Raw genomic sequence first — 15,942 nt, forward strand, 5'->3', positions numbered from 1 at the left:
AGACACTGGACACTCCCACATGGCTGACCATGGTTTGAGTCCTGGACCTGGTGGCTTGCTTTCTCACTTTCCCTCTCTCTTTTTCTGTGTCTCTCTCTCTGGTTGAATTAAAATAAATGGATGAATAAATAAAAAATTAAAATAGAGAATTCTTTTAAGGGACCAGTAGTTAGTGTAATGGCTATGTCACTGGACTCCCATGTAGTCGACCGTGGTTCCCGTCCCGGACCCGGTGGCTTAAAACTCACGCCGGGCACGTGTGCATGTGTGCCCAAGATCCCGAGAGGAGAATGGAAGAGAAGGGATTGCGGCGTGGCCATCCCCCCTGGGGGGTGATTTCTCGCTTTCTGTCTCTCTATCTCTCTCTGTCTGTCTGGCGAGTGCAAGTACCCTATAGCAAAAACCTCTCCAAAAAAAAAAAAACTGAGTCAGTTTTCCCAGCTATGATCAGAAAGCAAGATGTGATCAGAGAGACACAGCATTGCATGCTGGGAAGATGGAGAAAGGGACCCTGAGCCCAAGCATGCAGGCAGCCTGTAGAAGCTGGAAAAGGCCAGGAACAAGTTGTCCCCTAGAGCCTTGGAAAAAGAACTGAGCCCTGCTGACATCAAGAAAGGAATGTGGGTGGAGACTAGAGGGTTAGTTCCTGCATGTCTGGCTTCCTGGGTCACTAATTCTCCAATCTTGTCACAGATAATTACAGTCTCAGGCCCTGACAGTCCCCCGAGACTTATCCTTTCCTTTCATTTTCTGGGTGCTTCTAGGCAAGTCTCCCACCCTTCCATAAAACCAGCCCTTTATTAATAAACAGCAAGCATTCACCGTCTCACCCTCTCCCTGCCTGCTTCAGCATAGCCTGACTTTAGGAACCCTGATTGCTCTTCCTCCTACCCCTCCACCCCATCCAATCCATCACTCATGGTCCCTCAGGAAAGTCAGACTTAGTTTTATATTTCAGGTGAGGAAACTGAGACTTCATCCTTCTCTGCTATCGTCCTTTCTGCTTTTAGCCTCTAGGGCTGGATCTGTTTCTGCAAGAATCACAGACCAAATTGGAACTATCTCAAAGAAGTAAAAAGGAGGGGTGGCTCCGGATCTTGTCATATCTCTTACTAACACCTCACCTTTACTCACTCAGACAACTCTATTTACTTAGCACTCACTGTGTCAGGCACTGTTCTAAGCACTCAAGATAAAGTTGCAAGCAAAATAGACTCAAATCTTTGCTCTTAATACATTACAATGTAGTGTGTGGGGGCGGGGGAGGGTGGAGAACAGTGAGACAGTCACATGAACAGGTAGTAATATCAGGTGTTGGTAAATGTGACAGAAAAATAAAACCAGAAGGGAAATGGAGTGTGCAGGGGTGAGGATGAGACCAAGAAACTCAAGAAAAGATGGTCAGGAAAAGCCTCAGTAATGAGATGATGTTCGAACAAATTGCTTAAAAAGTGAGGGAGAGGGACCAGCAGTTAGCGTAATGGCTATGTCGCTGGACTCCCACGTAGTCGACCGCGGTTCGAGTCCCGGACCCGGTGGCTTAAACTCACGCCGGGCGCGTGTGCGTGCGTGCCCAAGATCCCGAGAGGAGAATGGAGGAGAAGGGATTGCGGCGTGGCCATCCCCCCTGGGGGGTGATTTCCTGCTTTCTGTCTCTCTGTCTCTCTCTGTCTGTCTGGCGAGCGCACGCGCCCTATAGCAAAAACCTCTCAAAAAAAAAAAAAAAGTGAGGGAGAGAGCTGGGTAGAAGTGGGGAAAGAAAATTTGGGGGGCTGGCTCCTTGGCATGGTGGCAATATGCTACTCAAGAGAGGCTAAATCTCACATAGTGGCCAAGTGGGATCCAGCTCCTTTAACCGCTAGGTCATTGGGTTGCTCCTGAATTGTACTTTTCTAAGTACTTTGTGTAAGTGACTCATACATTCATACATTGACTGGCTTGTTTCACATAACGTAACGTCTTCAAGGTTCACCCATGTTGTAGCATGCATCAGAATTTTCTTCCTTGTTAAAGCTGAATTTCATTTTTAAATTTCAGTGTGTGTATTCCACATTGTGTTTATCCATTTATCCATTCAAAGGCACTTGAGTTACTTCCACTTTTTGGCTATTGTGGATAATGCATCAATGAATATGGTATACAAACAACTGTTTGAGTCCTTGCTTTCGACTCTTTGGGATACATGCCCAGAGTAGTGTTGCTTGATTTTGTGGAATTTTATTTCTTTTGGCCAGAAGACATGTGTACTCACTAAAGAGAGAGAGAGAGAAAGAGAGAGAGTGAGAAGGAGAGGGAGAGGGAGAAAGCACCTCCTAATAGGGCGTAGTCAAACCACAATTCCTTTTCCTTCATTTATCTCATCCATCAGGATTTTGAGCATGCAGACACACGGGCCTGATGTGTTTTTCAAGTTATTTAAATCAGAACTGGAACCATGCAGTCAGCCATGTGGGATCCATCTCCCTTAACCATCAGGCTATCCACTGATCTGATCATCTAGGAATTCTGTATTTAACTTTTCGAGGAAATGCTGTGGTGTTTTCCATAGCAGCTGCATTCTTCCCTCTCTAGGTAGGTTGTTATATACAAAGACGGACAGATATACATTCACTGCAACATTGATGGTAACAGTGAAACATGACTTAAAGTCAATAAGGTTTTTTAGTTAAATTGAATCACATAGATCTATATGCACAGATAAGGAACCACCAATAGTATATCCTGCTAAGTGAAGAAAGAAAAGTACCTAAGAGTATAGAAAGCAAACATAGATACCAGAGACAGTGTGGGAGGAGAGTGGGAAATGGCAGAGGGTAAGAGATAGGGAATCAAGGATGGGGGAAAAAAGCAAAACATACAGAAAACAAGAAATAGAAAATTATTTGCTCATAATAACATGTTTGTTGATGTGCTTGATTGAGACAATATATAGTGTACCCTGGATGGAAAATCTCATTTTGTATATTGTAATGATGTACAGTGAATGAATGCAAATAAATAAATTTAAATTAAAAAAAAAAGAAAAAAGAAAAGTACCTAAGAATTAGGTGGCTGATGGGGCTGGCAGGTGATGTGGTGGTTAAGGGCACTGGATTCCCACATGGCTGACCACAGTTCGAGTCCCAGACCTGGTGGCTTGCTTTCTCACTTTCCTTCTCTCTTTCTCTCTCTCACTCTGTCCATTTCTGGTCAAATTTAAGAAGTAAATAAATAAAATAAGTAAAGTTAAATAAAAATAATTCTTAAAAAAAAAAAAGAGTTAGGTGGGTGGGCCAGCAGGTGGCATGGTGGTTAAAGGCGCTGGACTCTCACATGGCCAACTGCAGATTGAGTCCTGGACCTGTTGGCTTGCTTCCTCACTCTTCCTCTCTCTCTCTCTCTGATCAAACTGGAAAATAATAACAATAAATAAATAAAGTTAGAATAAAATAATTCTAAAAAAAAAAAAAAGGAATTAGGCAGGTAACCTTACTCCTGGGGATAGTGTCATGGCCTCCAGGGTAGGCACGTTGGTCAGAAACTGGAACAGAGTTTGTAGATTAGTTAACAGCATGGCATCCATGGTTATTTCCTGGTTTTGTTTCATCAGGTTCTGGTTCTGTAAGATGGGGAAGGTGGATGAAAAGCATACAGAAACTCTTTTACTACTTTTGCAATTTTTCTGTAAGTCTAAAATTATTTCACAATACAAAGTTTTAAAAATCAAATTAGAGGATGGCTGGAACCAGCAGTTGGCGTAATGGCTATGTTGCTGGACTCCCATGTAGTTGACTGCAGTTCAAGTCCTGGACCCAGTGGCTTAAACTCATGCTGGGCGTGTGTGCGTGTGTGCCCAAGATCCCGAGAGGAGAATGGAGGAGAAGGGATTGTGGTGTGACCATCCCCCCTGGGAGGTTATTTCTTACTTTCTGTCTCTCTGTCTCTCTCTGTCTTTCTGGCGAGCGAATGTGCGCTATAGCAAAACCTCTCCAAAAATAAATAAATAAATAAATAAATATTAAAAAAAAATTAGAGGATGGTAAGTGGCAATGGTGGTTAACATACTGGATTCCCACATAGCTAACCTTGGTTTGAGTCCCAGACCCAGTGGCTTAAAAGTCACAACCAACAAATATAATGATAGATAGATAGATATAGATGATAGACAGATAGATAGATAGATAGATAGATGATAGATAGATATAGATATAAATAGATAGATAAATGATAGATAGATAGATGATAGATGATAGGTAAATGGGGAGAAAAGGGTACTATACAAATAAAATTAAACTGGCCCGGCCTGGTGGCATAGTTGATAGCAAACTCAACTCCAGTGCTAGAAGCCACACAGGAAAGTGAGAAAGCAAGCCACCAGGTTTGGGACTTGAATCACAGCTCTGTGGGAATCCAACACCTTTAACCACCTCGCCCCCTGGTGGCCTTCTCCAACAGGGTCTTGATGCCATGACCCATCCCAACCTTCAGCCAGCCCCAGATCAGGGACATGCACATGCCTGGTATGCCCAGAGAGGGCGCTGCACTTGAACTGGGAACCTCCCCAGGTGGGACTGCCTTGCAGTGTTGTGTTTCACTGCTGCACCTTTATCTGGCTCTGAAAGGCTCGTATTTCAAAACATAGTAATGGAAGCTAATGGTCCCTTATAACCTAACTGAGGGACATAAACCTCACATCTCAATGGTCACAGAATTTGTCTCCTTTTAAGTCTACCACACAAGGAAAAGGGCTTTTTCACTGCTGTCCATTGAATAGGGTGGGATTCATCATCACCCTTGATTCCTGGCACGCTATCGTCATGGGTCCAGATGTAGATGCCTTATTAACTTATTCATTTGCATTTTTTCTTAGCTCTTCTCAGAAAAGCAAAGGAATTCAGTCTTATGTTTTTCCTTTTGATGTCATTTGTGATTTGTATACCTGTTTGATAATATGACCAGGAAGAAATTTGTTTTGTTTAGAAGTCAGAGGACATGTGCACTCGTCAAAGAGGGAGAGACAGAAAGAGGAAAGGGGGACCATCGTCTACCAGTGGGGTGTGGTGACATCACAGTCCCTTTTCCTCCATTTCTCCATCCTGTAAGGATTTGGGGCACACACACACACACACACACACACACACACACACGCTTAGTGTGTTTTTCAAGCTGCTAGGGCTGGGATTTGAATGGTATGTTCAGTCATGTGGGATCCAATACCCCTAACCAGTGGGTTTTGGGGCTGGCCCCAACTAGGAGAAACTTCTAATGAAAAATCTATGCTTTCCTTTGGTTGAAATGGGGTAACATGACTCTGCTACTTCTTAACTATAACATTTTCTTTCTTTGCATTATCCAGCAACACCTCTTAGCAAAACTAAAAATATTGCCCAGTCAAAATATTGTTCCCAGGGACTGGGGAAGCTCTGAAGTCTATTCTAAAATATAGACACAGGTTGTGAATTTTCAGTCATATTTGCTGAAGGTCAGGCAGAAAAATAAAATCCTGTTACTGGAGGAAAATAATGTTACCGTGAAAAGGCATGCGCTTTTTAGTCAAACTGACTTGGGTATTTGGACTCCTTTACTTCATAGCTGTTTGGGAATTTACCTAACAATTAGAGCCTCATTTTTAAAGATCCAGATGTTGGGAATAATAATGTGGATCTTGCCAGATGTTGGGAGGGTTCTAAGACACTACGGTGTAAGTGGAGTACCTGATGTTCTGCCTGGGATAGAGTTCTTGATCTGTGACTACTGGTGTGATTGTGTTCATTATATTCAGTAGGCTACTAATACTCTCATCCACCTCCAAACTGGTCTAGGAGGTGAAGGTACAAAGACCCTGGAACACATTCAAAGTCACAGGTCGGTGCAGGGGAGGAGGGAGGAGGGCTACTGATCCCATACTCATTGGGGCTGGAGACCCGGGGAGGCAAGTTGAGCACCTTATAACCAGACACTGGTCGTGTCACCTTAGACTTACCTATGGCAAGACCCAGTACCGAGAGCAGACTGAAACCACAGATTCCATTCTGGGACAGGCATCGTACTAGCTGAGTACGTGATGACTGGAGTTGCATTATTCATCTTCCGAGCTTAGTAGCCACTCCACTGTGTGCAATAGGGTTGGAGAAGTAAAGGCTAAGGATCAAGCCTTCATTTCCAGGATTAGCTGGAAAAAGTAAACTCTTTTTCCTTAACTTTTCATGATGGCTAGTGAGAGAGCTCTTGATAGAGTATTTTAATAAGTTTAGACTCTACAGACAGAAAGGAGTTTCTTTCTTTCTTTCTTTCTCTTTCCTTCTTTCTTTCTTCTCTTTCTCCTTTTTTTTCCCCCAGAGATTTTTGCAATAGGGCACATGCATTCACTGGAGAGAAAGAGAGAGACAGAGAGTTATAATTATCCCCAGAGGGTATGGTCACACCACAATTCCTTCTCCTCTTGGAATTCTGGGCATGCATGCACACGCATCTGGCATGAGTTTCAAGCAGCCAGGTCTTGGACTTGAACAACCATCAGCTACGTGGGAGTCCAGCCCCTCAACCACCATGGCATCTGCTGGCCCCAAAGGGAGTAACTTTAAAGTTATACCATCAAACATGGCAGTAGTACTCGTGTGCAAGTGTAGATAACTCAGGTTCATGAATTTTTTGTTTTTTGTTAGGAGCATAAACCTGTAGTGAAACTACCCTTAAAAACAATGTAGAACAATACGTTACCGTTTGTACACAAAAATGGGATTTATTTAGCAAAAGCACAGAATTTTGCTGGAAATATACCCAGGGATGAGGACTATGGGTGGCCCCATGTTTATACTTTTATAAACACATAAATAGTATCCATGACTATATGTAACATTGCTTTGTGCATTCTTATTATCTGAACCTACGTAAGTCGTAATGAATCAGATGAATCATTCCGTATCTTGTTTGTTCACTCTACATTTTGTCTATTTCTGTAAACCTATGTATTATCAAGCAAGCTGTACAGTCCAGAGAGCAAAGCGGCATAGATACATTTACACAGAAAGATCTCACCTCTAATCCTGTACTCTTGCCCCAAGTGAGCACCTGACTTATTTCTTTTTATACCTTTCCAGATTTTCTTAAGTGAACAAATACATAAAAGTTCTTCAAGAAGTACATGGAGGGACCAGCAGTTGGTGTAATGGCTATGTTGCTGGACTCCTGGACTCCCATGTAATTGACCACGGTTCAAGTCCTGGATCCGGTGGCTTAAAGTCATGGTGGGCACATGTGTATGCGGGCCCAAGAGGAGAATGAAGGAGAAGGAATTGCGGTGTGGCCATCCCCTCTGGGGGGTTAATTTCTCGCTTTCTGTCTCTCTATCTCTCTCTGTCCTTCTGGCAAGTGCGTGCGCCCTATACCAAAAACAAAAACAAAAAACTCTACGCAGAAAATTCAAATGATGAAAGAACTATGCATGGTGGAGGCCAGCAGATGGAGTGGAGGTTAAGGTGACTGGATCCCATATGGAAAAGTGTGTGGTCCCAAACCCAGGGACTTGAAAAACACACCGCGTGCATGTACATACGTGTCCAAAACCTGAGAGGAGGGAGAAATGAAGAAGGGATTACAACATGACTATCCTCCATGGTGGGTGGAAGGGTGCTTTCTCACATTCTCTCTTTCTCACATTCCCTCTTCTCACTTTCTCTCTCTCTGTCTCTCACTGGTGAGTGCACACATCCTCTGGCAAATTAAAAAAATATTAATGTCAGAGGACATACACATGCATGTGTGAAAGAGAGAGTAACACCCACCAATGGGTTCTGGTCATGTCACAATCCTTTTTCCTCCATTTCTCCAACCCTTCTCGATCCTGGGCCTATGCACATGCATGTCCACATGTCTTCAAGCTGCTGGCATCATGTAGGACCCAGCTCTCAATGCATAGCCTTTAACCACCGAGCTATCGGGTGGCCCAATCTTCTGGTCTTAAGCTTCTGGTTCGGGAAGATATTATCTGGCCTGGCCATAGGGCAGCTGCCTGACTTCATTCCTCCTGGCTGGCCAAATACCCAGCACCCAGACTCCAGATAGAGACACCACTTTGTCTTCCAGAGCAGGGCACTGAGGCTCAATAAGGAGCAAGGACTCTTCCTAGGAACAGAACTCAACTTTCCCTTTGTTGGCCACTTCTTCCAATGCCCTCAGGGCCCAGGTTCCGGGCTCAGGAGACAAACCTTACTTTGAAGTTAATGATCAGCCTCCAGGACAGGGGTTGAGGATGAGACTGCAGGAGTAGGTCCCATTTAGAGAAGCTCCCATCTTCAACCATTCCTAGCCACCTGGCCTACCTCCTCCAATCAGCGAGCTTAGCTGGGCTTATAAACACGGAAGGAGGTCTAAGCGTTGCAGGCGTCCTCCACCTTCTGAGCATTTCTGAGGACCTGGCCTTCCCAGGCTGTCACAGAGTTCAGGTACCGCTCACTACTGGGGAGTGGGAAAGAAGGACAGGAATTGAGGGTCTTTTGTGAGCTTTCTGCAGGCTCTTAGAGCTTTCCTTCTTGGTGGATTTTCCACTGGAGATCCAACAGCCTCGTCTGGCTTCATGGCCCCTCCTACTCCGGTCCAGCCTGGGACATTCCTTCAGGTGCTTGGACCTACCTTCCCTAAACTTCCACTTCTGTCCTTAGGCCGATGGCTCTACAGCTGCTTCTAAGCTGGGTCTTCGTAGCATTGGCCTCCTTGACCACCTCTCCTGGGCTGCCCCTCGGCAAAGCAGGACTCTACTTCCTGCTTGCCAGAGCGGCCCCTCCCTCCCACCATGGGCTCAGACAGCAAAGGCAGGCTGGGGTGGTTGGGGGCAGGAGTACGAATTAGGCCAGTCTTTCAGAAGTGGTAGTAGGACACCTGAGAGGGTGGTGAGTAAGTGGGGGATGGGGGGAATCTGGCCTTGCGACTACTGAGGCTCTGATCAGAAGGTTTTGGACATCTGTGATTCTGTGGCTGGAGGTAGCACGTGGGCTGATGAGGCTGGAGGAGTGATTGGCTGTAAAGTGGGAACGTGGGAGCCCTTTGCTCTCTGCAATGATCTGGGACAATGAAAGTACAAATTCCAGTCCTTGCCCAAAAATCAACTCTGCCTGGATTCTCTGGGTCTCTCTCCTCATCTGTGTAACATGACAAGGGTGTCGAAAATGAATCCCAAAGGATCCTGGCAGCGGAGCCTGCAAGATTTTTCTTTTTAAAATAATTATCATTTATCTTTACTTATGTACTCATTTATTTTAATTTGACCAGGCACACACACACACACACATACACACACACAGAGAGAGAGAGAGAGAGAGAAGGAGGAAAGTGAGAAAGCAAGCTGCCAGGTCTGGGACTTGAACCATGGTCAGCCTGTGGGAGTCCAGCATCTCAATCACCATGCCACCTGCCAAAAAAAAAATGGCCAAATACCCAGCACCCAGACTCCAGATAGAGACACCACTTTGTCTTCCAGAGCAGGGCACTGAGGCTCAATAAGGAGCAAGGACTCTTCCTAGGAACAGAACTCAACTTTCCCTTTGTTGGCCACTTCTTCCAATGCCCTCAGGGCCCAGGTTCCGGGCTCAGGAGACAAACCTTACTTTGAAGTTAATGATCAGCCTCCAGGACAGGGGTTGAGGATGAGACTGCAGGAGTAGGTCCCATTTAGAGAAGCTCCCATCTTCAACCATTCCTAGCCACCTGGCCTACCTCCTCCAATCAGCGAGCTTAGCTGGGCTTATAAACACGGAAGGAGGTCTAAGCGTTGCAGGCGTCCTCCACCTTCTGAGCATTTCTGAGGACCTGGCCTTCCCAGGCTGTCACAGAGTTCAGGTACCGCTCACTACTGGGGAGTGGGAAAGAAGGACAGGAATTGAGGGTCTTTTGTGAGCTTTCTGCAGGCTCTTAGAGCTTTCCTTCTTGGTGGATTTTCCACTGGAGATCCAACAGCCTCGTCTGGCTTCATGGCCCCTCCTACTCCGGTCCAGCCTGGGACATTCCTTCAGGTGCTTGGACCTACCTTCCCTAAACTTCCACTTCTGTCCTTAGGCCGATGGCTCTACAGCTGCTTCTAAGCTGGGTCTTCGTAGCATTGGCCTCCTTGACCACCTCTCCTGGGCTGCCCCTCGGCAAAGCAGGACTCTACTTCCTGCTTGCCAGAGCGGCCCCTCCCTCCCACCATGGGCTCAGACAGCAAAGGCAGGCTGGGGTGGTTGGGGGCAGGAGTACGAATTAGGCCAGTCTTTCAGAAGTGGTAGTAGGACACCTGAGAGGGTGGTGAGTAAGTGGGGGATGGGGGGAATCTGGCCTTGCGACTACTGAGGCTCTGATCAGAAGGTTTTGGACATCTGTGATTCTGTGGCTGGAGGTAGCACGTGGGCTGATGAGGCTGGAGGAGTGATTGGCTGTAAAGTGGGAACGTGGGAGCCCTTTGCTCTCTGCAATGATCTGGGACAATGAAAGTACAAATTCCAGTCCTTGCCCAAAAATCAACTCTGCCTGGATTCTCTGGGTCTCTCTCCTCATCTGTGTAACATGACAAGGGTGTCGAAAATGAATCCCAAAGGATCCTGGCAGCGGAGCCTGCAAGATTTTTCTTTTTAAAATAATTATCATTTATCTTTACTTATGTACTCATTTATTTTAATTTGACCAGGCACACACACACACACACATACACACACACAGAGAGAGAGAGAGAGAGAGAAGGAGGAAAGTGAGAAAGCAAGCTGCCAGGTCTGGGACTTGAACCATGGTCAGCCTGTGGGAGTCCAGCACCTCAATCACCATGCCACCTGCCAGCCCCAAGATTTTTATTTTTAATCAGACCTAAGCTTTCAAGAGAAAATGGGGTAAGTAGAGTTTGGGGGCTGGCCTTAGTCCTGTACTATTTAGTGACCTATTTTTTAAGTTTATTTTATATCTTGAAAGAGAGAGAGAGAGGCACCTTCAACAGTACACCGCGTCTCCCCTCACCACACCTTTTAGCTAGTTAGAATCATGGGCATGCACAAACACATGTCTGGCATGCTTAAGATCAACCTGGGATTTGAACCTCTGCTGTGAAGCTCTGGGATTGCAGTGTTGTGTTGTGGCCTACACCACCACAGCTGCCCAGGCCTGTAGTATTAACCTAGCCTTCCCACCCCACCCCCAAAGAGGCCTGGCTGGTGCTCACATGCAATAATTAACTGCTGAGTGGCCCAAACACAATCTCAGCTCCATTCCCGCTGCCTGCCCCACGGCGTCTCCTTGGCCACTAAACCGCAACTGCCCCCACATTAAGACAAGGGGGAGCGTGGAGCAGAGCAGGAGCCTGAGCCAGACCAGGGCTACGTCCTCTCCCAGGTATGTCTCTCCCCACGCCTCCCAGGGGCCCACTCCAGCAGGTGCTTCTAGCCGTGTATCCAGGGGTTGGCTGATCTGGGAAGACCTCTACCTGAAGCCCGGAGAGCCCAGAAGGGAACACTGAGGCAGGGACCAGGTACAACCTGCCCAAGGTTAAACCACAGTGTCCAGTTTGGATCCAGGACCCTCATTCTCAGTCCAGCACTAAGCTCTTAGCTCTTGTAGTCTGGGGCCCAGAGTGGGGTGCAGGGGCCATGGCGGGACCAGGACTGGAAGGTGAGATTAGGAAGGTGGGGGTCTGGCACAGCGGTGCAGGACACAGGAGAGGAAGAGCACTCAGGCTCTAGAGGACAGTCACAGCAAGAGAGACTATGCCTGGCCAGGTGGGGACACCCAGACCTAGGCAGCGTCTACTGCGGCACTAGGCAGTGGCTGCCTTGAGAGCCTCAGCAGCCAGACCTGCAGAGCAAAGCCAAGGGCACTCTGGCCTTCTCTGACGGCCTGGAGTCAGGCGTGGTGGTCCCTGCTGTGTGGCTTGGAGCCTGTCCCTCAGTCCAAGTCTGTCTGGCTCTGTGTGGATTAAACTGGCAATGAACTGTGTTTTTCTTCCTATGTTTAACCCTCAAAGGAGGAAACTAAGCCTCAGGACAGTTTGCTTCTATTTTGTTCAAACCCCATCCCTTGATCCACAGGACCTCAAGGGTTAAGCTGGAGAGGCTTTGGCAGAGGGGTTATTCCTGGAGGAGGTATCCCAGGGTTCCCACCCCTCACTGGGCCTGGGAAAAGTCAGGGGTGGAGCGGGCATGATCAGCCCAGGCTCCAGAGTGGCTCTCCCCCAGGGGCTGTGTCCACACCTCGAGGCCCCACCTCCACCTTCCTTCACTTCAGCTCTTCCTTCAGGGACTGACATGGCCCGGCCACAGCTGCTGTTCCTCCTGGCGTGGGTGGCCGCCGTCGGGGAAGCCCGGCACAGGTCTGCCTGGGCCAGGAAGGAGCTTCTCAACGTCTGCATGGACGCCAAGCACCACAAGCAGGAGCCAGGTCCAGAGGAGAAGCTGCATGGGCAGGTGGGCAGGGAGAGCTGGGCGGGAGGGGCTGGCGCAGGAAGAAGTCGGGGGACAGAAGCACCACACGCAGGCCATGGGATGGTGCACCCCCTAAGGAGGCAGGTGCACCCCTGAGGAGGCCTCTGGTTTGCCCTCACATGGGGACTGCCTGGCTCCTGCATGTGGTGTGCCAAGTGTGGTCGGTCCATGCCAGCGGCTCACCTTCTAGGCTGTCAGGCTTCCGTGTTACACAGATGAGGAAGAAGGCCCAGAGAGGAGCCTGGGAAATGGAGCTGGACAGACCCTCCCTGGGGGTGAATGTGGTTTGGGGGTTTACACTGGGAGTGGCTCCTCCAGGCCTCTGACATGAGAAACTGCACGCTGGGCACAGTGGCTTCTCTGCCAGCTCCAAACAGCTGTGAGGCGGGTGGGACGCTCCCAAACTGTGCCTCTAGCAACCATTCGGGCTGTGTTCTCCACTCCACTGGGCCTGAGGTCGCCTTCCTAAGGCAATTCTTTTCTAGTACCTTGTTAATACCTGGATCCTGGAGAGCCATACAAAAGAGTCAACCTGAGACTGAACATGTAAAGAAAATTCAAAGAAAGTAATTAGTAATAATTATCTTGATAAGAAAATGCATATTTCTTTTTGGAGAGAGATTTTTGCTATAGGACACATGCACTCTCCAGGGAGACAGAGAGACAGAAAGTGAGAAATCATCCCCCAGGGGGCATGGCCATGCTGCAACACCTTCTCTTTCATTCTCTTCTCAGAATGTTGGGCACCCACACACGTGTGCCCGATACAAGTTTCAAGCTGGAATTTCAAGCTGCTGGGTCTGGGACTCGAACTGTGGTTGGCCATGTGGGAGTGCCTTAACCGCTACACCACCTGCTCATTTCCTTTTAAAAACATTTTTAAAATTATTTATTTAGTTTCATCTATTATTATTATTTAAATTTATTATAGGGCACAGGCATTCACCGAAGAGAGAGGGACTGTGAGAAAGCAAACCTCCAGGTCCAGCACTTGAACCTCAGTCAGCTATATGAGAGTCCAGTACTTTAACCACCACACCACCTACTGGCCCCATGGAAATGCTCATCTTTAAAACAGTTTATTTATTTCTTCCATGAATGAGAGAGAGAGACGGCAGCCCTAACCAGGTCATTGCTGTGATCCATCCCCAGCCCGCCCCAGATTATGGGCACGTCTGTATCTGGTGTATGCCGAGAGGACTATAGACAGGAACCTGGAATCCTCCCGTGTGGATCGGAGTCAAGGAGAGTCCTGTTTTACTGCTGCGCTGCCATCGAGCCCCATTTTACTGCCTTACCAGATAGTGATCATAGCCCCGTTTGCACTTGTTTGGAATCACAGAGCCACAGCTGCCAAGCACACGCTGACCAATGGTGCTAGAATCTGGATCTTTTGAGCAGCCTTGACTTTAACTTGCCTTTTTTTTTTTTTTTTTCAGTTTTTTTCTATAGGGCATGTGCAGTCACCCAAGAGGGATAGAGAGGACAGACAAGCGAGAGGGAAAGTAAGAGATCACATCACCCCTCAGTGGGAATGGCCATGCCTCAATCCCTTCTCCTCCATCCTCCTCCTGGAATTTTAGGTGCACATGCACATGTAGCCGGTGTGATTTTCAAGCAACTGGATCCGGGGCTGAAACCATGGTCAGCCATGTGGAAGTCCAGCACCTTAACTACCATGCCACCTCCTGGTCCTACCTTTATTTCCTAAAGTGCACATTTGGCAGTTGGACAGTGTACAGTGGTAATGCTGAGAGGCTGACCCACATCAGAGTTCTGAGTTTGTGTCCAGAGACCTCCCTGTGGACGCTGAGGATGCTGGTGCCTGTGATTGGGGCTGGCCATGGCTGGGCTTGAATCCCAGCTTCAATACCCTACTGGGGCTTTCTTCTTTTCATTGGAAAAAATAAACTTTAAAAAAGGTGTACGTCTTGGGACCAGCAGTGGGTGTAATGACTATGTGCTGGACTCCCGTGTAGTCGACTGCTTTTCAGTCTCTGAACCAGTGGCTTAAACTCATGCCCAGTGCACGTGTGTGTGTGCTCAAGATCTGGAGAGGAAAATGGAAGAGAAGGGATTGCGGCCATCCCCCCTGGGGGGGGTGATTTCTCGCTTTCTGTCTCTCTGACTCTGTCTTTCTCGCGAGCACACGCACCCTATAGCAAAAACCTCTCAAAAAAAAAAGTGTACATCTTTTTTAAAAAAACTATTTACTATTACTGTTAATATTATTTTTCACAAGAGTTTTGCCAGAGAAAGACAGAGAGAGGGAGAGTGAGATAGCAAGCAGCCAGGTCCGGGACTCAAACCATGGCCAGTCATGTGGGAATTCCAACACTTTAACCACCATGCCACATGCTGACCCATAAAGTGTACATCTTAATATCTTACTTTCTACTATGTTCTGGGCTATGAGTTTTTTTTTTTTTTTTTTTTTTTCTTTTTTTTGTGGTGTTGTTTTTTTTTTTTTTTTTTTTTTTTTCATTAGTACCTGTAGGTTGAGTGTTTATTAGGGAGCTTTAATAAGTTCATGGAAAATGCACATTATGAGAAAACTATGTATGTATTTAAACATTTTTGACACCAAAACGTACCTATACTTTAATTCCCTTTCTCTATGAACTCTTTGAAATTTGCTCATATGCAATTAGAACTATTTTGCATTTACAATTTATATTGCATCCTACCCTCCAGATCTTTGTCACCTTCTCAATGCAGCTTAATCTGATCACCTTATAACACTGCGGAGTCCCCATCCTCTCCCCTGCCTCATTTTTTTTTTCAAGCAATTATCATGAGATAATTGTTCAGTGTTGTACCCCCAAGTCTTTGAGGAGTACCTGGGTTTGAGTAAGTAGAAGCAATAAAGGTTTGAATGAGTGACTTCTACAGTGACTGCTGTTCCAGGCAGGGGCTCCCTCCTGAACTCCACAGCTTCTAACAGCTGCCTTCTCCAGTCAGGGGCCCACTGTGGAGTATTCTCGCTGTTCTGGTACACTCAGTCCTGTGTCTTCCTCTACCCAGTGCAGTCCCTGGAAGAACAACGCCTGCTGCTCCATCAACACCAGCCATGAGGCCCACAGGAATATTTCCTACCTCTACAATTTCAACTGGGACCACTGTGGAAAGATGGAGCCTGCCTGCAAACAACACTTCATCCAGGACACCTGCCTCTATGAGTGCTCCCCGAACCTCGGGCCGTGGATCCAGAAGGTATGAGTATCCTGGCCCCAAGCAAGCAGAGGAGCTGAGCTTTGCAGACATCCCTGCAGCCCGAGCCTCCAGCTCCAGTTCTGTCCAGGGCTGGGGTGCTGGGATTCTGGAGCCTGAGCCCTTCTCTACCAAAACCTCCCAGGTGGACCAGAGCTGGCGCAGAGAGCGCATCCTGAACGTGCCCCTGTGCAAGGAGGACTGTGAGAGATGGTGGGAGGACTGTCGCAGCTCCTTCACCTGCAAGAGCAACTGGCACAAGGGCTGGAACTGGACCTCAGGTGAGAGGTGGGGAGAGGCGGGAGGGAAGGATTTGGAG

The 15,942-nt window shown here is 47.3% G+C and overlaps 1 protein-coding gene across 2 annotated transcripts in view; it reads left to right on the top strand.

Annotated features, from left to right (window-relative positions):
- The first annotated feature begins 11,210 nt into the window (after window positions 1-11,210).
- FOLR1 (folate receptor alpha) overlaps window positions 11,211-15,942 on the top strand; it is a 21,366-nt gene continuing 16,634 nt past the window's right edge. The window contains exons 1-4 of one of the 2 annotated variants that reach the window (XM_006140955.3): window positions 11,211-11,328; window positions 12,217-12,395; window positions 15,438-15,626; window positions 15,769-15,904. In XM_006140955.3, the coding sequence (XP_006141017.1) occupies window positions 12,237-12,395; window positions 15,438-15,626; window positions 15,769-15,904 (484 nt within the window). In that variant the 5' untranslated portion in view covers window positions 11,211-11,328; window positions 12,217-12,236. The remainder of the gene's footprint in view (window positions 11,329-12,216; window positions 12,396-15,437; window positions 15,627-15,768; window positions 15,905-15,942) is intronic. The other variant, XM_006140954.3, reaches the window with a different exon arrangement.

The sequence above is a fragment of the Tupaia chinensis genome, unplaced genomic scaffold, assembly GCF_000334495.1.
Source record: "Tupaia chinensis unplaced genomic scaffold, TupChi_1.0 Scaffold000047_1, whole genome shotgun sequence".
Classification (NCBI taxonomy): domain Eukaryota; kingdom Metazoa; phylum Chordata; class Mammalia; order Scandentia; family Tupaiidae; genus Tupaia; species Tupaia belangeri.